The 22,062-nt window shown below is 39.0% G+C and overlaps 2 protein-coding genes across 2 annotated transcripts; one reads left to right on the forward strand and one right to left on the reverse strand.

Moving 5' to 3' along the window:
- Positions 1-1,264: 1,264 nt before the first annotated feature.
- Positions 1,265-8,697, reverse strand: LOC140951792 (uncharacterized). The gene is made up of 5 exons (XM_073401141.1): positions 8,504-8,697; positions 8,301-8,385; positions 8,159-8,200; positions 7,693-7,804; positions 1,265-2,551 (listed from the first exon to the last, which is right to left on the reverse strand). Exons 1-5 carry the CDS (start codon positions 8,589-8,591, stop codon positions 1,928-1,930), a joined length of 951 nt encoding a protein of 316 aa, XP_073257242.1. The 5' UTR covers positions 8,592-8,697; the 3' UTR covers positions 1,265-1,927.
- An 838-nt stretch (positions 8,698-9,535) lies between these two features.
- On the forward strand, positions 9,536-21,349 carry LOC140952436 (transmembrane protein 248-like). Its single transcript, XM_073401859.1, has 8 exons — positions 9,536-9,703; positions 9,830-10,032; positions 11,953-12,196; positions 13,950-14,009; positions 15,636-15,723; positions 16,490-16,664; positions 17,207-17,332; positions 20,734-21,349. Exons 2-8 carry the CDS (start codon positions 9,865-9,867, stop codon positions 20,749-20,751), a joined length of 879 nt encoding a protein of 292 aa, XP_073257960.1. The 5' UTR covers positions 9,536-9,703; positions 9,830-9,864; the 3' UTR covers positions 20,752-21,349.
- Positions 21,350-22,062: the final 713 nt, after the last annotated feature.

The raw sequence follows: 22,062 nt of genomic DNA on the forward strand, positions 1-22,062 counted from the left end.
TCTTTTCAAGAACACTTAGAGAGATTTGGAATCTAGTTTGCGTTAAAAGGCAAACGTCAATTTGTAACATGAAACCAAGTTTTTCCCCCACTTGTCGTTTACTACTTATTATATCTATACAAAAAAAGTTGGATTACGCCAGTTTTATCCATAAGAATGATTTTGGGCTTCCAGTTTTTATCTAATGTCAACTTACAGATGATGTTTGCCTTAAACGCAATTCTTATTTTCTCTGTGAAAGAGTTTGAGAAGAAAATTTCTTAAAACTTTAACTCACACTTAAAATACCAAGTCTATTGTATTTCCTTAAAAGCGTGGCTTTAAGGTATTCTTACTTAGAACCAAAACAATCCACAAATAATGAAAATGAATATACATTTCAAACACACAACTCCTAAACGGAAATTTTAAAGGAAGTGACATACTGTAGGATTTGAAAAAAATCTACTTTTCTGACTTTCTGTTAAGAATACCTTGCGTTATGCTATTAAAATATAAAAATTAATAGTTTAACTGATCGAGTTGAAGTCACAAAATTATTGGAAACGTAACTACCTTTTCATGCCATTGCTGACAGTGCCAAGGAATTTGATGATTTTTTTTTTGTATCTTCTATCCAGTCCCAGAGGGCTCTGGCCACTCTTGGAGCATTGAAACTGAAATATTTGTTAACTCGTTTTCAACGAGAGGTGTGATAAACATTTCTACAACAACTCCAAAAGCCCATTTAGGATCCGACAACAACAATATTTTTTTTTGCTTTATGAACCTTGTATCTTTTTTTCTGATGATCGAACAGTTCCTTCAACATTTTGTAGAACAGACGCATGTATAAGGTACAGAATTTAATCTAAATGACAAGTTTTAGAGTGCTTTGAAGTGTTGGCTTGCATTGGGACAATGTTGGTGTCAGTGGAATAGTATTAACGTGATAATTGATTCCAACATTTGCTTAACACCTGCTTAACGTTTTAATAGTTAACCCACATAAATGGGCCTAAAAATCAATATTTATCAGAAGTTTACACAAAACAAGTTAAATTTTGTGGATTCCTATTCAATGCAGGTCTTGTGCTGAATAAGTTAAAAATTTTATATTATTCAGTTTACCATGTGTATCTCCAAGGAACCAGCCACAAGCCTAAGTATTCTAGGTATTTTATATCAATCAGTTCTATGTTGAGATGAACAACACCTTAATTATCCTTAATTAATTGTCTAATGGTATCGATATAGCTGACCAGGTGAAAAAAGAATTGTGTAGGAATGAACTTAAACCAAACTCATAACTAAATATTATTACCCAGTAGTCTTATACACCTGGGAAAAAAACATAACCAGTTAAGAACACAACTGACTTGAAGCCAGTAAAATATAATTGTCACAACTAACCACCTTGAAACTGATTTTACTCTTTCTAGCAATTTAATAACAAAAATAATTTGATATTGCTGGAAAGCACCCATTGAAAGTACATGTTAAACATGTTAAACTAAGAAAAATCTGCGCAGAGAATCACATTGGTTCAACAACAAGATCCATCTGATTATGCAAGGGCTAAGTCACCAACATTTATTTATAGTCAAGTCTCTTTTATGTGAATAAGGAACATTTGGGAGCTTTGCTGAGTTTGTTTCTACTGTTTAGTACAGTTTTACAGTTTTCTTTAGTTTAACATTTTTAAAAATTTTGGTTAACTGAAGTTACCCTTTGCAGCAGCAACAATAATTATTGTTTTCCACATCAGTTTCCAAATTTAAGAGTTTTCAAAGTGGTTAGTTGATGGTCTAAAGCATATTTTATTACAACCCACATTGTAATAATTTCATTGTAGATCTACTTTGTAGGTCTATAATGTAGCTAGCAACCTGACATTTGTTATCCCTCATATACAAAACACCACTGGCCACAAACCTACATGCCCCGCCTAACAGCTGACACGTGCACAGCACTGGATATTGGATTTCTTAGCTTCTAATTTATTTCCATCATCGCCAGCTCCGGCCTTCCTCTTCGGCCTGCTGCCAGATGAGAGTACAGGCTCTGCAGGATTCACCATCTTGGCATTCTTCACCCTCTCATCCTTGATTAATGCATCTACATCTTCAGTGTTATCATCTGTGATTTCACCCTCAACATCCACATCTTCATCCTCATCATCAATGGCGACCTTATCTTTGCTTTCATGCCCAACATTCACTGCACCATTGCACAAAACATTAACCTGGCCACCTTCCACCTTGATGGCATTGACACTTGAACAATCTACATCAGACTCTTCACCGGAAGTGAAAGATGTCTGCGTTGCCACAGAAATAGGGGAGCATTGAATTTCAGAACTTTTCAAATTTACAGAAGTCTTGGTGGAACTCGCTTCACTTACTACCTGGCATGTCTTGGGAATAACACCATTTTGAGCAGATTTCTGTGCGATTTCCAACTGAATGGTTATTTCCTTTCTAAGCACCAGAAGCTTCTGTTTGATAGTGTTGTTGCTGATCTTCAGAAGGTCTCGCTCAGCTTCAAAATCACGTTCCCGTTTTTTCAATGCCTGAAAAAGAAAACAGACAGCATCTTAACCTTTGATAGACTGTAGCTCCTTAAGGCTGCGTCCACCTTTCATTTTCTGTCACCATCTTTTTCACAAAAGTGGATTGGCCTGGCTGCTAAAATAGGCCATTTCAATAAATTATCGTATTTTCCTGATATCTCTGATTATGGAAGTCTGTACAAGAAAATCATTTTTTCAAGAACATCAAACCTTTTCAAAAAGGTTTGGACATCTTCGAAAGTCTTATATGATGGGAAAAAAACCTAACACCCTCAGAATAAAAATCTCATGCAATAGGAGTTGGCCGGTAAGTTAAAGTGGCTAATGTTATTTGATCTCAGGTCTTAGAGTCATCAACCATAACAATTCAGCTGTGCCACAAAATTTGGAATGTTTTTTAATTTGGTAAAGTTCTTGTCATTAAGTTTTAAAGCTGCCATAGTGAATGTAGATTCACCCATAACAACTAGCCCTGTATCAAGTGAGCTCAGCCATAACAGGTGTTAAAACCTTAAAGACAGCTCTTTTCTCCCAAGGCCTGGCAATAGTCGGCTGCGGCAAAGTGATAATACAGGGAAGTAAAGCTGGAGTTCAAAATCGTGCTACAATCTCTGGCCAGGGATAGAAGTGACGATAGTGATAGTTTATCTGTTTTCCATGACCAGTTACTGGTAAATGGAAATTGACTGGAACTTCCTTGATGTTCTTCCTCTAGGAGATTAGTGTTGACTTGTCTTGCATTGTTAGGAGAACGTGAGCATAGCAACAAGCTGATGGGTTTTTTCTAAATCTGCAGGCTAGGTGATCCATGTCTTCAATCCAACTGACTATGTAGACATCCTCAATCTAGGTAGCCAAACACTGCACAAGATTTCATAGAAAACGCCATTTACTTAGAAGGGATGGCATCATTAACATAGCTATTGCTGGTCCAGGAGCCTATGAGGCACTTAACGTTCCATTACATGTTATGTGTTCATTTAGGGGTGTCTGTCACTCGTGTCTTCCTGACAACAGCGTACAAAAAAAAGAAGCGCACTCCCTACCAAAGTTCTCACCCAGGCTCTCCCCTATTGGTGACATAAACCCTGGAATGAACCCTTACCAATTGGGACCAATCAGGTTGATGTGGTATGCTGTTAAATCAGCCGACTAAGGATGTACCTTCACTCTGAAATAAGGTTTCACATATATGTTCAAGCTGATTAGTCTAACAGTTTTATCTCTCTGTTGTTACATTTAAGGTTTTTCCATGTAGTCCCTCACTTGCAGCTATAGATCGGAGGTCATGTCTGCTCTCTTGCAGGTTAAATTCTTCTCCCTTCTTTCATGACCTTAATTGTAACAGATCCAGTTTTTTTTCTGGTGGCACCCATGTAACTGTCTGTGTCTCAATTTCCACTCCTTGAGAAGTTGTTTGTTTCCCATTCATAAAACAGCTTGTGGAAATTCTTGTAGGCAAGTAAGTGAAACACACTGTCCAGGGTTGTTTCAGTGGAAAAGACAGAAGTCTTTAAAGCCAGTCCTGTTTCCTTTGTCCAAAAATCCCACACAGAATACATCTCCTGAAAAATTCCCACATAAAAACCTATGTTCTATTTCTCGTACCTCATTCTTGATACCAAATTCAGCCTTGTTTTGGCTATTTCTTATCTAACTTCAACAACAATATTGCAAGTCAATACCAGATACTAGTGAGAGACACCAAAGCCATATGCCTTCAGACTGAGCTTATTAAAATCACAGTGGCACTGGGGGTATGTAAACTGATAGACACTTTTAAAAATGAAAAAAAATGATTTTCTTTGGGAGATATTTTCTTTGACTTCCCCTATTTTTTAAGTCATTGTTTTGAAAGAAGCATATGTATTAAATCATATAGTCCTGAACAGAATATTTACTTAGGTAAGCAACTAACACTTGCTATTCTTAGATCAATGTGTACTCTCTTCTTAACCTTAAAGCACAGGACTTGCAATTCAGGGGCACTGAGTTCAAGTCTCGCCCTGACCATTAGCTGGATTTGTTCACACTAGTTCCAAGTTCAAATCCTTGACCACACTTATAAAAGCCAACTGGTTTGCCCCCAGCCAGCTGGGTTTCTTAACCCTTAAGTTATGCTTGCCAAGGTTAAATAATGGAATAGTGAGAGTGAGAGTGAGAGTGAGGGGAGGGGAGGGGGGGACAATGGGATGAACCCATTTAGCACATTTAGCAGATCAATGAATGATTTTCCAGTAATCGGAGACTTAGTTATGCGCACAGGATTATGGGATCGTCAGGGGGCAAAATTGCAAGTCGCTACAAAGAAATGTATGGCGTGGAGCTGTTTCTCCGTTTAAAATCAGTGTCTTTGGACAGAGAATGCCGCATTTTGCCGTGATTTTATGAGAAGCCGAGGTGACTAATGTTGGTGAGTTGATTGTAAGTATTTGTGGGATCAATGCGATGAAATCTATCGATAAACACTCCTTCTTGCGAAAGGTCGACTGTGAAATTTACTGAATAGTCTCGAAATATATAGTACTAACTTACCAGGTATAAATGAGCGGGGAATGTGGACTCATTTATTAAGCCTTTCCAGTTGTAAGTACATGTTCTGATATTTACAACGAGTGTAATTACGTTCGGCTTGGCGGCGATCACAACGCTGTGCCAGTTTGTGACAACGATCGAAGGTAAGCTTATGTATTGTCGAATTTGCTATGTACAGTGTTAACTTTAAAAGCAAAAACATCTTCCCCACATTGGTATATTGATTCCTTCTAGCCAAAAAAACACAAGCGAAATGTTTTGTCATGATCCAAAGGACCAATAAGTTCTAATGCCTTTTCTGATCATTTTGAGGGAAGATATAGAATCTCTGAATTTCGCACATCAACTTGGTATTTATTTACACACTCACTACTGTTGTATCGGAAATCTGACTCGTTCATACGATTTCTGCGTCATCTACTAATGGTTAAATACCATGTACTTTCCATGAAATATTTCGTAGATGTTACATTGTTTATACCAAAGTAAAGGAGGATTTTTATTTTTATGGACATGTCCTACGATTGTTGAGCGTCATAACCCGCACAGAGCTGATCGCGGCCGAGTGTAGTTACACTCGTTGTAAATATCACCACACGTAATTAAAACTAAAATGCTTAAATGAGCCAATCCCCCTTCATGTATACCTAAATTTGCACTAAATATTTCAAGACCTCTTCTTCATGTGGATCACTGTGTAAATTCAGTAGACATAAATTTCACACTCAACCTCACGCAAGGAGTGTTTATCGATAGAATTTATCGCATTAATCACACAGAAACTTGAAATTTCAACGCACTAACATTAGTCACCTCCGTTTCTCATAAAATCACGGCAAAGTACGGCATTCTATGTCCAAAGACACTGCTTTTAACGGAGAAACAACTCCACGCCATACAATTCTTTGTAGCGACTCGCAATGTTTGCCCCCTGGCGATCCCAAAATCCTGTGCGCAAAACATGAGTGTCCGATTACTGGAAAATCATTCATTACTTGGAAGGGATTTTTCACACAGTCCCAAGTTCTTTTGTCCCCCATTGTAGGTCAGATAATCAGTGAATATGTGAAGCATAATAAATGAGTCATCTTGGTTTAAAGTTCAGATTTCGTTGATAACCTACTTCTCATGTTGCATTACATGCACAGTTGTATTTGCGACACTAATAATTATTTGACTCTGTTTTGTCAAATTTAGATAATCAAAATCTTATATTCAAAATAAACTGCAACTTATTATAAAAACTTATTCAAACTAAGCTTATATGAAATGTAATTTTATTTCTGCATAAGCTTTACTCTAGCACTTCTCTTTCCAAATGGAACTTACTAGTATCATATTACAGCCTTCATGTAGTCACAAAATTGCACACAGCCTAGGATCTTGTTTTTGGTCAGATTGCACCACCTTGGTTTCTGACTCTTTATATATAAATACATACACTATTTATAAGATTTATTAACTGCAATGACAATCAATTTTACTTGCCAATTACACCATGACAACATCAAAATACTGGTCATTGATTTGTTGATAATTCTTCTTCCATGTTTCTTCAAGGCATGTTTAGATGTGATGTGGCTGATGACATGCCAGATAACAAAGTAACCTTATCCAGGGAATTAAACTGAACCATTAATGTGTCTTTCAAAAGTTAGACAAAAAAGTCCAGAGTGTGATGCATGTGATGCTTATGTAAACAAAATCAGCCATTATCACCAGGAATGATAATAAAAACAATATTTGTTATCTAAGAAAAATTCTCTCCTTGTACAAGCCTGGGACAGTCAAATGTACTAGTTTTTGTTATTACATTAATAAGCTTTTCCCAGGCTTGTACAAACAGCAAATGTGAAGGAATTTAATAACAGGAGGTAATTTAAGGAACTGCCTTTCTCTCACCAAAAGTTAAATCCACTTCAAAATCGCGAATCTAATTGGCTTCAATGTAAAATGCTATGAAATGGCTCTTGGCGCATCAGATGCGGTTTGGGGAATCAGCATTTTTAACCAAAAATAAAATGTACATAATTTTTTAGTCATCGAATACGAGAGCGTCACAAGGCACGCAAAACCTACTCGACCGTGAAAATCAAAACAGAAAAAAGCAAGCTCGTGACACTCGTAGGACCGGAATCAAAAGCTGACCACAACAAAAGACAGATATTTACCCTATAAGAAAATGTGGCAAACTATTGGAAAATAGCATGGTCCAAGGACGCCTTCGGCATTTAAGGTTCAATTGAGTGGGTGTAAAGTTGACCTTGAGCTGAATATTTTACCTGCACATAAACATGCAGAGAAAGCAGTTTTTGGTGATCAAAGACAAATACACCAATGTTCGCGGGATTTTTTGGTCCTTAGCTAGCTAGAAACTATCTTTTCCGAGTGGTAAATTTAAGTGTGTTTAAAAATCGAAGCAAAGGCAGAATATTTATCCCACGCGAAATCCAGCTTCAACTTAGGGTTGGTATGCCCGAACTTGTTCACATTCAAAACAATGGCTTTTCAAATTCAAATTAACCAAAATAAAGACCGGCCCGACACTTTCCACAAATCCCATATTTTCACTGTCAACTTCTACGTACACATAGAATCATGCTCACCTGAATGTGTTTCAGAGCACTTCTCAAGATGTTCAAGTTAGAAGTTTTTTTGTCCTCCAAGGAAGGAACTTCTCTCTTCAGAATATCGAAGCATTCTTTTAAGTGTGCGCGTCTGAAAGTGCAAATACAAATAAGCAATTATGAATTCACCGTCCGTTCAACCGCTCGAGCCACCGTAGCTCCCGATCCTATATCCGTACTTTCTGTACATAATTTCTTAGCTCGAGCGAGATCACGATGTCTAACAAACCCTCGCACCCCTAAAAACTAAATTTTGAATTTTCTTCGAAAACGGAAGAATAAAAGACTGAAAGTTAAAGTTTCAAGGCACTCAAAATTTGTGTTGAAGGCGCGGACAAGCTAACAGAACGGCCATGTTCAACAAGGACATCCTTAGCGTGCGCATATCTTTCTGGAGACTTGCTTAACTGAAAATCGATACTAAAAGATTATTAGTCATGCTGACCTGTTCTTTTCTAGTTTGTTGTGTGTTTCTCTCGTCCCTGCCCTGTCCAACAAAACAGATGTCGTGAACAAGTTAGTCTTTGCCGGCAAAAGAAAACAACCGCGCTTAGTCTCTCAATTCCACGAACGACAACATAACTTACCCGCCAGGTCTGCGTCGCCTCTCAAAGGCCTCGCATTCTGAAATCGCTCGTCTTCTTTCCGTGTGGACCGAGGAAGAGTGATGAACTGAAATACGAAAAAAATCGAGGCTAATTTTTGGCGAAACAAATTTCGTGATTTCGACACAACTTCAAAACAGCTAACAGCTCCAAGAGAATATTTGCACATGGCTACTAGATCATACCACGTGCGATCGCCGAATCATCTTTAGAAGTTAGCCTAGACGAGGATTCTAAATACTTAGCAGCTTCTAGCAGCGTGTCCAAACTCATCACGGCAAGAACAAATAATCGGTGATTTTGTCCCTTAAAATTTCAGACCGCGTAGACCGTATCACTCCATGTGCACTCACGACTAAACACAACACGAGCGGACAAAAGATCTCGGAGTGTTGGAACGTAAAATTTGGAGCATTGATTGACAGTTCAATTGAAGTAATCCAATCGGAAGCCTCAACAGCCGACCCACGTGGCCTGGCTTGAAAAGCCATGTGTCTGTGTGCCTCGATCTCATGGCCCAAGTGTACACAAACACACCCAGTTTTATATTGCTCATCGAAGCGTTCGATCCAACCAAGTCCCGTAAAAGAATTTTTAAAAACGGAGAAGATAGTTAAAAATACGACCACAGTTGAGCCTCGAAAATTCGGTAACATTCTGGGGTGGTCGCATTTTCAAGATTTTCAATAAAAGAAAGTAACTCTTACTGGCTATACGTGATCCCTTTACTATATTTCTCGCAGATCATCAAGTTTTAAAGCTTGTTTCTTTTTTTTTTCATTTTCTTTTCTTTTTATTCTAGAAAGAGAATAACAGGCTATGATAAAGTATCATCTCGCGTTTGTAACCGGCTTACGTGGACAGCTGTATGCTACACAGATTATGCGTGATCATTTTCAGCATCAAGTTTAATACAAAGACCACCCTGACCCTGCCTGTAAGAAACGTAGTCTTTTTTTTATAATGGACTTTCAAAAGATGCTGCCATCTGATCTGACTCGGAAGCTAAAAGGTGCACATAATATTCCAATTCCTACACCACTAATAACCGGTTTCTTGCCTTTTTTATGAAAAGGACCCCCTTTTTTCCCCTTCCCGTTTTCCTCCACCCCTCCCCGCTTCTCTTTTTGCGTGCCACCAAGGTGAAATATCCAAGTCCCCTCCTGGTCCAGTCCCCTCCTGTCAAATCACCCGGGCTCAGCCGGCGTGGATCCCAAGCTAATCCAATTTTTACAACATAACATGGCGGTCGGCTGAGTAAAGTACATTTTCTCTGCCAGTGAGCTCCAATGTAAGCCAGGAACCGACAGGAATCCTTTCTATAACCTTTCTGGAACAGGCTGATGAATTGGAAGCGTTTACAGCACTGGTTTTGTTGAGGAAAGGTATTTTGAAACTTGTAAAATCTTGATTACGTGTCTCATGCAGTCATTACCATAAATGCGTGATCTAAATTTCCATTCACAGCACAGCATAACACCTGCCAATTTCATTTGTTTCTTTTGTTGCAGTTTTCCTTTCAACGTAGGCAGAAAACTCTGAAAATATGATTGAATGCAAGTGTTGCAAGAATTTGTTCGGTTTCGCCGCTTCTCGTCCACCATGTTTTGTATTCACGGTTTGTCTAGCGGCTTTCGCAATTGGTTTGTTTTCACTTGGCTATTTCGTTCAGGTGTATGGCTGGTTTGACGACGTGAACGACATTCAAAACAAGGTAGTTATTTACTTGAAGTCAGTCATTTTTAGCTTCGTTTTCGTTGTGCGAAAAGTGCTTGTTTTACGATTATCATCCTTCATTCCAACTTGATGTTTTTTCAAAGCTTTCAAAGCTTTACTAAAGTTCCCCCTTGACATCCGTTTATTTAACAAAATATTTATCGGTGGAGAACTTTTCAAAGACTTCCTTGTTTCTATTATGCATTTTGTTTCAAAAGGTTTAAAGGATCTGTGAAAGTCTTGGCGAATTAAGACGTTATAATGTTATTATATATTATTGTTATTCAAAATTGTCTAGACCTAAGGTTAAACATAGAAAACTCTCTAATGCAAATACCCATGCGATTGGTGCTAGGTGCCCGTCTGAAGGCTGACCTACATTAGCTATGTTATTAAATGATTTGTTGCATGACAGAGCGTCAGTAAGTATCCCGCACAGCTGTTTTTGTCTTGCCATTCAATGCTTTTCCCCAAGAAATGGCTGATGCTCACATACAAGCCACATTTCTTTCCAATTGTTTTATCACCCACTGAAATGACAAATTATTTATCTGAAACTTAAGAATGATACCAGTTTTCATGCAAAGATGGAGCTCCTCTGATTTCCATTTGTATGGAGGTGTCAGCGGCACACCAGGGTTCTATTTTGTAAGAGTTATCGAGATCTCCTAAGTATGGGTCATGAAACAGGACAGGACTGTGTGGCAGATGGCAAAGCATTTTCAACTCTTCAAAACAACACAGGGATACTTTTCAGTTTGGAAGAAGGTTGTTTTTACCTAGAAACGGAATGATTTCTTCCGATAATTGGAGATAAATCTGGCAGAAGTGATTGGAATTGATGGGTTTAGGTACAAACAAGTTTTTGAGCAATTTTGTCTGCTGTTGCTCAGATGTCAAGAGCCAGAGGAGATGTCAGCACTTGACAAATGCAGGGTGCAAAGAAAGTCAGTTTCACAGCCTGCCATTCGCGCAAGCTGTAGCTAGCATGTACTAGCCCACAAGTCATTTCAACTAGCCACCAAACCCTTTTTGATTAGTAGGATTGATTACCATCCTTCTGTAATTTGAATTTCCCCAAAAAACAGCACTTGCCCATCGGGTAAGTTAAGAACAAAACTCACTAGCCCAATAGCAAAATCCACTAGCCCCGGGCTATCAGACACGACTTTCTTTGCACGCTGAATTGCCTTTGGGGGTATGGTTATGCTTGGAATTGACTGAGCCATTATGATGATGATGCAACGATCTCTCAAAACAATGAAAACCGTAACAGCCTCCGTGCAGGCTCTCCATTTAAGGGATATCAAGAGAAGTCACGCGCAAATGGCACGTGAAAGGAGTTGCAGGAGCAAGGTGCGGGGAAAGAAAGTGAAAGCTTGTCGTTTCCTCTGTCCCTCACAGCTTTGCCACTCACTCGCGCGTTCACTTCATGCTTGAAATGGAGAGGTTGCTCCCAGTTCATAACATTTCTTTGTAGTCATGCTTGTTTGCTATTCAGTGAGCCAGTTTACGTTTGGAATTCTGAGGAAAAATTCAAGATATTTACATACTAAGCAACATCCACAATGGCTCCACATCTCCTTTGCCAACCATTTCAACCAACCCTTAATAAGTAACAATATTGCCATGCTCACACTAATCTGACACAAAAAATCCTCACGTACCGGGACGTGTAAGACAAGAATGCCCAAGTGTATGCCCCAATGGTGTCTTGTTTGACTTTTCTGCCAACCATATGAAATAGTTCTTTAAATTCAGTTTTTGATATTTTTCTCGCCACCAGCTAGAAAAATGACATGTTATGAACTCTGCATACTCTGCAAGGCCCTCTGGTTCTTGCTTCGCAAGGAATAACATATTTATCGTAGTATATCGTTTGTTGTCCAATATATATTGACATTCCTTTTTTTTGCAGGAGTGGCACTCTTTTCTCAATCACCTGGCCTCCTCTGAGTTTTGCATTTTTGGAAACCAAACCTTAAGAAATGCCACTTTTGTAAACTCAACCAACATGACAGCACCTACCCCTGCTGGTTTTACCACTGTGACTGTCCCAGTGCTGGATCTGTTTTTCACACCCTCCAAAGGGTTTGGTGGAGTGGTCAACAATGTCACCCATATAACAGTGGAAACGCCAGCCACAGAACTGGGGCTAACAGGTTTGCAGTACATTCATACTGTAAAGTTTGCAAACTAATCATTTATGTTTGTCTCTATCAATATTATATTCTCCATTTTTCCCAAGATGAGGAAAGTCATCTCTCCTTGCTCTTCACGTTTTGGGGATGTTTTGCATGCATCAATCTGCCCTTCAGTGACAGAAAATCCATACTCATGATGTAAAATCTGTCCAGAACATGGTCAGGAGCTCTGACTGGTTAACATCATAATTATTGTATATTGTCTTAGCTATTAATTGCGAATGTCAGGCAAAAGGCAAAAGGCCACACAAAGGTGAAATGTAAACATGATAAATGTTCTACAAAATATCCATTATTAGTGGAGTATTCAAGACTGCTGCCTATTAAATGGGTGCCCAGTCTCCAGAGGCGCCTACAATTTGACCCCGGGCAACCAAAATTTCAAACAAGGAGCACAAACGGGCGACTAAAATTCTCAGGCTAACTTCCAGTGAACGAAGGACATTAAAATTCCCTGTTCATTCTGCACTTCTGAGACAAAAACGGAAAATGCTCGTCATCGGCCGTAGGCAAAAAAATATTTCCGCCAAATAAAGGTAAACAGACAATGAAGCACTTGTTTTGAAATTTATCTCGGGAGCCCAAAGGGCTCCCAAAAAATTTTTGTGGGCAGCAGCCTTGAGTATATAGCATTTGAGTTTTGCTGAGGCCCATTCACAGAAGAACTCAAACCTTTACCACCAGGTCAAACTCATGCAAATTTACTTTTGGAACCCCATGACTGCTAGATTTTTAATTATGTGAACATTTAGTTTCTTCATCAGTATAGAAATTCTGTCATTGAGGCACCCTCATCTCTCCTGCCAAACATCCTTATAAGTAGCAAGGAGCTAGGAGGGTTGGTGTATTCGTAGGCAAGAGGACAGCTGTTTCTTCTTTCTCACTCCCCTTCCCCCCCCCTCCCCCGCCCACCCCTAATGCTTCTTGCACTCACTTTCTGACACTGATTTTTTCTTTCTTAATACCAACTGGCAATGAGAAAATAGAATGGCTGTGAACAGGCCATGAACAAGGGCTTGATTTCTCTTTCTTCCTCTTCCCATCCACTTGCTCCCATTTTTTATGCTTTTTTACACCCCACACTTTTATAGATGCTGATATTTAAAGAAAGCAACTTCTGTCTGGGTCATCACCCCATAAAGTTGTAAGTGTTTATCTAAAGCTTCAATGAGCCATTTGTAGCTAAACAGTCCTATGGTACAAAAGCACCTTGCTGGAGAGAAAATGACACAGTGGTATGTTCAAGGAGTGAAACTTTGCGGAGAAATGGTGGTGCAGTGTTGAGAGTACTCACCTCCCACCAATGTGCCCTGGGTTCAAATCCTGGCATCGACGCCATATGTGGGTTGGATTTGTTGTTGCTTCTCTTTATTGCTCAGAGACACTTTTCTCCGGGCACTCTGGTTATCCCCATAATGTTTTGATGGCTCAATTGTCATTAATACCGTGTTTTTTTCTCCTCAAAAATCAACATTTCCATTTCCAGATTCCCGTTTGACCAGGATTGGGAGACTAAGAACCACTTTGTGCATGTGCTACCTCTATGTCATGATTTATTTATTATTTGTTAATTATTTTTTAAGTTATGTAATTGTGTTGTTTTTCTTGCCCCACTGCATCTCATGCCCTCCAGCTGGCAAGGTCTCTTGTCCCTCTTGACTGTTTAGCTACAAAGGGCCTATTCATATTATGTTATTGCTTCGTCTTCCAGGGCCCTGGGGTAACTTTATGGTAAACATGACATTAACTCTCAGTCAGCCATGGACCATGGGTAGGTGCATTAAATGTCATTTGTAAATTACTGAAATTTTGTTGTGTGGTAAGCATCTGTGGTGTGATTAAATAGCCCTCATTAACCTAGAGTGAGGTCATTACAGGGAAATCTCAGACTGAGGCCTCGGTGTATTAGAGAGGTCAATACATCAAGGTCGGGGCCTGAGATTTCCCTGTACTGACCAAAAGGACAAGGTTAATAAGTTATTAATATTTCAGTGTTCCAGCCAGAGCGTGCCATTGCAGGAATCCCGCAAAAGATCGAAAGATGGCCCCCACCAAAAGCGTTCAAGGGCCATTATGGCCCTTTCCTTTCTTAATTGCGTGGACTTAAAATGGTCTCTGTTACTTCAACTACAATAATTTTCCAATTAAACAGAATTTTTAATCTAAAGAACAACGACTCCGTACCTTTGTACACAACATGAAAATCAATCGATGAATCTTCTTGAGTTTACCTGATTTACCGTGAGTGGTCTGGAGACCACTAAGCTTCGACTTGGCTTTTGTAATATCGCAGAAGCTCATGGGTATCCATCATGGCGTCTTGAAAAAGGATAAACCTGACAAACGCATCTTCAAGGTCTATCAAAAGTTTTTTCTCAGAAGTAACGAAAAAGTGGATGGAGACGAAGCAGTTCAGAATAAGCGAATGAAAGTAGATCTTGACTGTGAAGTGGAAAATGAGATGAAAAAAATTACTTACTATTCTAATTGCATACATTCTTTAATAATAACGTCTTTATTAAAAAGTATCCGATAAAATTACATATCTGATGTTACAGTAAAAATATATATTGATAGAAAAAAAATTACAATGATTAAGACGAATAAATAAGATTAAATTGATTAAAAATACATATGGGGTATTTACACAGCTAGATTATATTTAAAAATTAATCTATTAAAAAAGCTATCTTTGAAACGTTCAGTGTTAATGCTGGACCTGACAATGGATTTCCTTCGAAGGTTTGCAATACAGTCTTTGTACCTTGGGAGCAAGCTTTTTAATGGATGGTCATTGCGTTTTCTGATTGTACTGTTTGCTTTATTACAGAAGATTTCCTCTATTGTGTATAAAAAGGGATGCTCCATGTCAGCTTCAAATAAACTGACATTTTCATTTCCTTAACTTTCCACCTGCTTCTTCTCTTTTGCATATTAGAGAGATACTGGTACATTGGCCCTTTCTTGAAATATCTGGCCCCCAAAAATGGGCTGTATCGGCCACTTTGGCCTTCAAGCACAATTTTCTGGCTGGAACACTGATATTTGGCCTTTTTAGCACGATTATTGTAAAACACCAGAAATAATTGGGCCAGAGATCATATATGATAATAATAAACAACAAGTGGTCAGCAAATAACTTTAAGAAAACACGTCACCTCAGTGAGGTGTACACTTGAACCCATGATACAGTCATGTGACACTGGTCAGTGTATTTTTTTTTGACACTGTCAATTGACCATAAAATGGATGTCCACTAGCAAGTTAAACAAAGCTTGTTTATGCCTTGGACACCAAGGTAATAATGCCTGGTGATTACAAGGAAATCTAGCCCAGTCAGCAGCTAATCAGATCGAGGGTGTGTAATATTGTAGCCATATAATTCACATCTTTGCAGATTGCCAGGAAAATATGTGCAAATCAGTTTATGTTGAGACATGCGTGTCAGTGACAGTTCCCAATGACATTGTTCCACAACATCTGATGTAAGTGAAACCCGATCATTGCTTCCTATATTAGTGTGAAAATAGATCAGAATATTTGGAGGTAGTATTGCCTAGAGGTTTAGTGCACTGGATTTAGATTTTGTTACCCCAGATTCATTTACTGCTCTGGCCAATAGCTGTGGTTTTTCCTGGTATGGTCCTGAGTCAACTCCTCAGTCCTGCTTGTGGGTAACCAAAAGCGTTTTCATTTTAAGGCCATGTTTCATCCAGTTGTTTGCCACATCATGTTTCCTACTTTGATACCATATACCGTAAAATTGCCCTGGGCTTATACAACTTCATAAGGGATTTTGGGTGGGCTTATATCTGAAGGGTGGGGTGGGGGGGGGGGGTGCTTATAAGCAGAATAAAAAAAGAAACGTTTCGAAATGAGCCACAGCAGTGTTGGTGGAATTACGTTTTTAATTTACTAATTTTTAATGAAACTTTTAAGCCTCATTATAAATCGAATGCTGTATTTCAATTTTAGGAACAAAATCAAAAGTTAACAACGTGAACATAACCGGAACGCAACAAACCAGAAGCTCAGTGTTCACCTTCGCTGTCATTGTCAAAAATTTGTACTGTCTAGTTCATGGCAGCAAGGCTTCCTGCACTTAATTCTCTCAGTTAATTTGAAATTGTCTTAGTTTACTTCAGAAGAAAATTATTTTCCATTACTACTATACTGTAGCAGTGCATTTTTAATTAAACTCCATTTCTGCTTATAAAAGTTGCCTGCTAAAAACTCTTTATCTTATTGTAGGTCTAAAAGCGCTTGCAACATGTCCTCAGAAGATGTTAGCATTGTACAAATGAACAATGTAAAAAAGCATGCAACAACAGTGCATCAGGATGATCAGCAATGTATCAATGGAATCAAAGCTGAAACGGCTTTACCACTGAATGATCATAAGTCTCCAACTGGGACTATGTCCTTGGTAAGCTCTCCAAAACGAGGCTGTGCTCTAGTAGCCCCTGGTGGCCCCTGCAGCTTCACTTTTGCTCCCAGGGGATTAGGACTAGAAAATCTTGTTTTTTTATAGAAATAATCTGGTGGGCTCCCTGGATTTTACATGTTCAGAGCACTGGACTCCTTTCAGTTTTTTCTCAGAGCACAGCCTTGCCAAAAGCTGACCTTTAAGTTTGTTTGTATAGCTTTGTGCTTCCACAAAGGAAGCAGGGGGGAGGGCTGGGATTCTTGTGCAACTAGGTACATTAGGTCATTGTGGCTCCTTTCAGGGGCTAATGTAAGCAATGCCTTACTTATTACAACCCATTTTCTCAGAAATCCACAGTGTGCACATGCAACAAATAAAGAACAAATTAATCCATCATCGCCCCATTTCCATTGTCGGTCTGTTCTCCCATAAACTCTCCTTGATAGAGCATGTGATAATTATATTTTAAAACTGGGCACTTATGAAAAGGTACAGGTTATTTTCTGTGTACCGTCAGATTGCTAATTAATATTTTCCTTCAGGCTGATGCATCAGCTGTAAACTTAAGGCTTCAATATTCCAGTTACTTCTTGTTCGTGTTGGTCATCACCTGTATTCTTTATGGAATGATTAAAGGAAGACCAGGCAAACAGAACTTCAACAAAAAGGTATCAGCACTTTAAATGTAAAACATGAAAATGATGAAATGATATACTACTTACTAGACAAATAAATGGGGATGTTCATGCACGAGGTAGTGTTTTAACAATGAGGAAAATTTAATTTTTTGTGCATATTCTGTATTTCCTAAAAGCTCTGATGACAAGTAAAAATCACTGTCTAGTTGTCACGGAAGGGGATAATAAGTTTGTTGGATAATTATTCACCATTGTGTGATAAAAGACAAACTTATGGTAAACTAAATGTCAAGTAAATATAGGTAAATTTAAAAGGTGCCAATCTGAAATAGGGAAACTGAACTGGTAGGAGGCAATCTCTTAGAAGTGTTCATGAGGCGTGTTGATCTCAATCTCTTTGTAAAATCTTAAGTGTGTTAAAATGTTAATGCTTTGTGAGTAATTTGCCAATTGTTTTTGCCATTAGTGTGTAAATTGCGTTTTGTGTTGTCTACCTTGAATGACTACAGCCTTATTCATTTATTGTATGATTTTGATTTTAAGTTCAACCGTACATTTGCTGTAAGTCATGTAGGGTTGTGAGAGTGTTTTACGTGACTGTGTACAGTAATGTTAAATTACTGTCAACACTATATATAGCACAAACGCTGTTGGGGTCAACCTATGCATGGTTCAATTCTACCTGTTATCATCTGCCCCCCTCCAGGCATACGCCTGGGAAACTGCCATTTTTTTTCTTAATTATTGGTGGTCTATTCCTCTTCCCTGGGCTCCTTATGAGTTATCGATCACACAGTCATTGTTTTGGGTATAACATGTAGATGACATTATTGATTTCCATTTAATAGCAAACAAGATGTTTTAAGAAGAACTGAAATGTTTTTCTAGAGTTTATTTAACAGGGTATTATTCATGTGTATTATGGGAGAAACATGAACAGTGTATTTGAAAAAGAAAAGGGAAGAAAGAAACTCTCAGAGCACTTCCTCAAATGAAAGAAGCTTACAACCAGCAGACAGAACAGTAATAGTACATTTATAATGGTGCAATCATAAACCTACCCTGAAAAACATTTTGAGTTAGAGGTTATTCTTCTCTAAACCAGTCTGCTTCAAATTCTTCAGATTTCCCCTGGGGATAAACAGTCTTTGGGGGTCTTCTCCATATGTTCCATCATGTTCACTGAGCAATGAAAAACTTCACAAGAACAACATTACTAGAAGTTATTTTTGATTTGCCCTGCCCTTCCCCCAGCTAGCCTGAATTTCATCCGATTACTTCGAGTCGTTATTACTCCCTCAGTAATGTCTGAATCGACCGGTTGTTAATGCCGTCCAGTGACGTCATTACTCCTTGACCTTCGCTTTAATTCATGCAAAAAGTAAAACACGATTTTCAAGTGGCAAACCGAGAAATATCATTTGGAAATGTCTGCATGATACATAACTTCTTTATTTTTTTCGATCGTAATTCATGTTTAACTTTCAAACTATAAACTGCATGCAGTACAACTCTGAACCAGTTGTCTGGTTGTACTAAATTCTGTACGCAAACTCGGTCGCAATCACGGAATGAAATAAACACACACACGGAACACTTAGTTCAAAAACACAATTAAAATTGAGAAGCAGCTATTTGGTCCTTAACGAAGGAAAAAAAAAAGGAGACAAGAAAGAAAAGCTAACAGAATCATTACACTTGACAGTAAAAATAGCAAGAGGGTCGAATTATAACATTGATCTCAGAAAACTTTGCGCAAACAAAATCATCAGCCGCCAAAACCACAAAGCGGCTCTAAATGCAAAACCTACCGACTCTCCGCAATGATTCTTCATTCGCAGTTCAATTTAGCATTTCAGTTTCGAAGACAAGGCCAATTTTGCTGTTTAAGATAAAGATTAGGCTTATCGAAATGTTTGAACTAAACGAAAGAATGCCAGGGATGCGATCCGCTGAATATTTAGCCACAATCCCGCTAAAATTTTTCATAATTATACATAATTATGCGAATGTTTAGACAATCAACCAGTCAAAATTACTAGCCGGTTTTCGGGTAGTGAGTGACGTCACTGGATGGCATTAATGGCCGGTTGATTCAGATGTTGTTGAGAGGAGAAAACGACTTGAAGCAATCGGATGAATTTCAGGCTATCCGCCAGCCCCCTTAACTGGATCACATGTTAGGATTCCCCACCCATGGAACCAAAGGGTTGGACTTGGTGCGGGGTTTGCCTGGGTTGGGAATGGTAGGAGGTACAATATTGAACCATGCTTAACATGGGGAGGAGTGTCATTAAGATTTCAAGTTACTGGGTATGTGCAATTAGTAGGTGGGGAATTGACCTGGGGGGAGGGCTTCCATATGAAAGGGGCGGGGGTGCTTGTCAGAAATTTTGAATTAAAATCCTAAAGGAGACCAATCTGGGCGTGGCCCAACCTATTTTTGACCCCTAAAAGAGACCATTTGAAACTTTGATTACATGAATCGAGTAAATAAAAGGAATTTAAAATATATAATTTTTTTAATATTGCTTCACGTGCAACCCTATTATAAAAGGAGTCCTTTACGGCTAAATATAATGGCGTTTTTCCCAGAACCTCCTAAGTGAGACGAAATTTACCCCCCTAAGCGAGATGACGAGTATCCCCGCCGCTTTCAGTTGGGAGTCCCCTCCCCCTGGGGGAATTGAACAGCAAGGAATGACTCCACCTTATGGCTAGAACAGGGCTTGAACTTGTAACCTCAGGTGACCACTTACCCTGTGAATAAACTATCTAGCTTTCTCTTTATTCGATACCCAACAAGAGAACCTCAGTGTTGAACTCAGGCTACTTTCCACGGGCATTGCCTTCTCAGTTTCCTTTAGAGTTTCAGTATTTTGTCTTAGAGCGGTTTTCATTTGAGTGTCGAAAAGTAATTGGTTTTGCACTTTCTACACGATGCGATTGGCTTAAAAGATTCGCGCCACCTTTTCATCCAATCAGAAGTAAAACCAAAGCCAATTGTGACGCGCTCGCATGCATTTTCCCGCGCTTTGCATCAGCCACATGTAATTACTTCGAGTTTTGATTGGTTCAATGTATTGTCTGTGTCCTATGTGATTGGTCAGAGTAATTACTTTGGTTTTGGTTTTACGACGCTCAAACGAAAACCACTCTAGCTAGGAGAGACCTTTCTTAACTGGCATTTGGTTTGGTTGCGTGTAGGAACAACCCTGACCCGAGTTGTTGAAAAGGTGGATAATCCTATCCTCTGGATAACACATTATTAACTAGCTGGTCAGTTGGTGTCTCTAAATACTCATCCACCGGATAGTTATTAATAAATGAGTATCAGGTGGATTGCACTATCCACATTTTGAACAACTGGTGCCTGAACTGTAAACCTTTGTTGTCCGTCTTTAATACTTTCTGTTTTCTCTTTAATGCAGGCAAGCCTTCCCTTGTGATATACATGAAACAGTCATTCAAGGATCGATGAGCATCACCTGGCAAACTTACCTGGTCATATCCATCGCATAGTTGGTTACTTTCGTTGAAGAAACCTAAAGAGTAGATCCTCAGTTGTAAATAACCTTCTTTAAATTATTTTAAGTTTTGAGAAAATTCACCTGTGCAGTGTTACTTGATTTCCAGAAGTAAATGATCCTTTGCATATGGGATGCACTCCGTACCCCTTCCATCACATCTCCGTTTAAAGTCTGTTTTTTTGCAAAAGATTACAGTAAGGTTATTTTGTGTTCTGGCCCAGTAAGACTTCAAATTGAGGGGACAGTAACTTGAAGAAAAATCTGCTTTGAAAGAAAACCTTCCTGGTAGTTCATGTCTTTGCCTTTTGACCTCAGATTTTCCAGGCATCCGAGAACTAGAAATACTGAGTTTATTTAACTTGCCGGTAAGCCTTGATACATGTCAAGCATTTGAGAAAGATTTCAAAACCTCCTAAGCTGGACTTATTACTTACTGATATTTGCTAAATAAAGTAGCCTTTGTCAAGGTAATAAATAATTTAGGAAGATTAAAGGAAACACTTCTCAAAAGTGTGTTTCATTTCATGCACCTCAAAAAAGGTTTTGTTAATATAAGAAAACGTTGGCTTTGTCACCTTATTTGTGTGTGTGTGTGTGTTCTGGGGCTAGGGAGGGGTGGGGGGAGGGGTGAGCAAGAGAACTGTCAGAGGCTCATACTTACCCATTTAGGCCAAATAAGGGAGTGCACCCCCAGGATCATATAACATCATTTTTAAAGACCTTTTCAAAGGCCCTGTCTATTTGTGATTAAATTATAGAAAATTCAATAAAGTGGTGTCAACATGAAGGTTCGAGCATTGATACATTTCTAGTTTTCTGATCACTCAACAAAGTTTTATGCGAGGAGGCTCCGTCCTGAATGTTCTCTCGACTTTTTCAAGGCCATAACATGCATCTGCTCACGTTGTGGGAGCGGTTACAGACCGAAATGATAGTTTCCCTACCCTTAAATATGCTTCCATAGTAAGTAACTTCGGCACTTGTTTCACTTTCCCCAAAAGGCAGCTACTCGCAGGCTGCTCCCTTTTAGGCCCCGTCCCCCCCCCCCCCCCCCCCCCACCACCCCAAGGCAACTCTGCACATTTGTCGCACTTTCTGGTTTCTGTTTTTTCCGTCACTGCACGACTACGACGACGACGGGAAATTTCCAAAAGTGAGGTTTTACTGGCTATGTACAGGAAAATTAGGACGGCGAATTTGAGCGAGTTGAAATAGCCGCAGGACGAGAAA

The sequence above is a fragment of the Porites lutea genome, chromosome 11 (genome assembly GCF_958299795.1).
Source record: "Porites lutea chromosome 11, jaPorLute2.1, whole genome shotgun sequence".
Taxonomy (NCBI): domain Eukaryota; kingdom Metazoa; phylum Cnidaria; class Anthozoa; order Scleractinia; family Poritidae; genus Porites; species Porites lutea.

Bases quoted from the DNA above. Each gene is read 5' to 3' on its own strand.
- LOC140952436 (XM_073401859.1), top strand. From the start codon at position 9,865: ATGATTGAATGCAAGTGTTGCAAGAATTTGTTCGGTTTCGCCGCTTCT. The intron at 14,010-15,635 runs GTAGGTGCATTA...ACATCTTTGCAG, and splicing joins CAGTCAGCCATGGACCATGG to ATTGCCAGGAAAATATGTGC. The intron at 16,665-17,206 runs GTAAGCTCTCCA...ATTTTCCTTCAG, and splicing joins CAACTGGGACTATGTCCTTG to GCTGATGCATCAGCTGTAAA.
- LOC140951792 (XM_073401141.1), bottom strand. From the start codon at position 8,591: ATGAGTTTGGACACGCTGCTAGAAGCTGCTAAGTATTTAGAATCCTCG. The intron at 8,386-8,503 runs GTATGATCTAGT...TTCGTATTTCAG, and splicing joins TGATTCGGCGATCGCACGTG to TTCATCACTCTTCCTCGGTC. The intron at 7,805-8,158 runs GTCAGCATGACT...TTGCACTTTCAG, and splicing joins AACAAACTAGAAAAGAACAG to ACGCGCACACTTAAAAGAAT.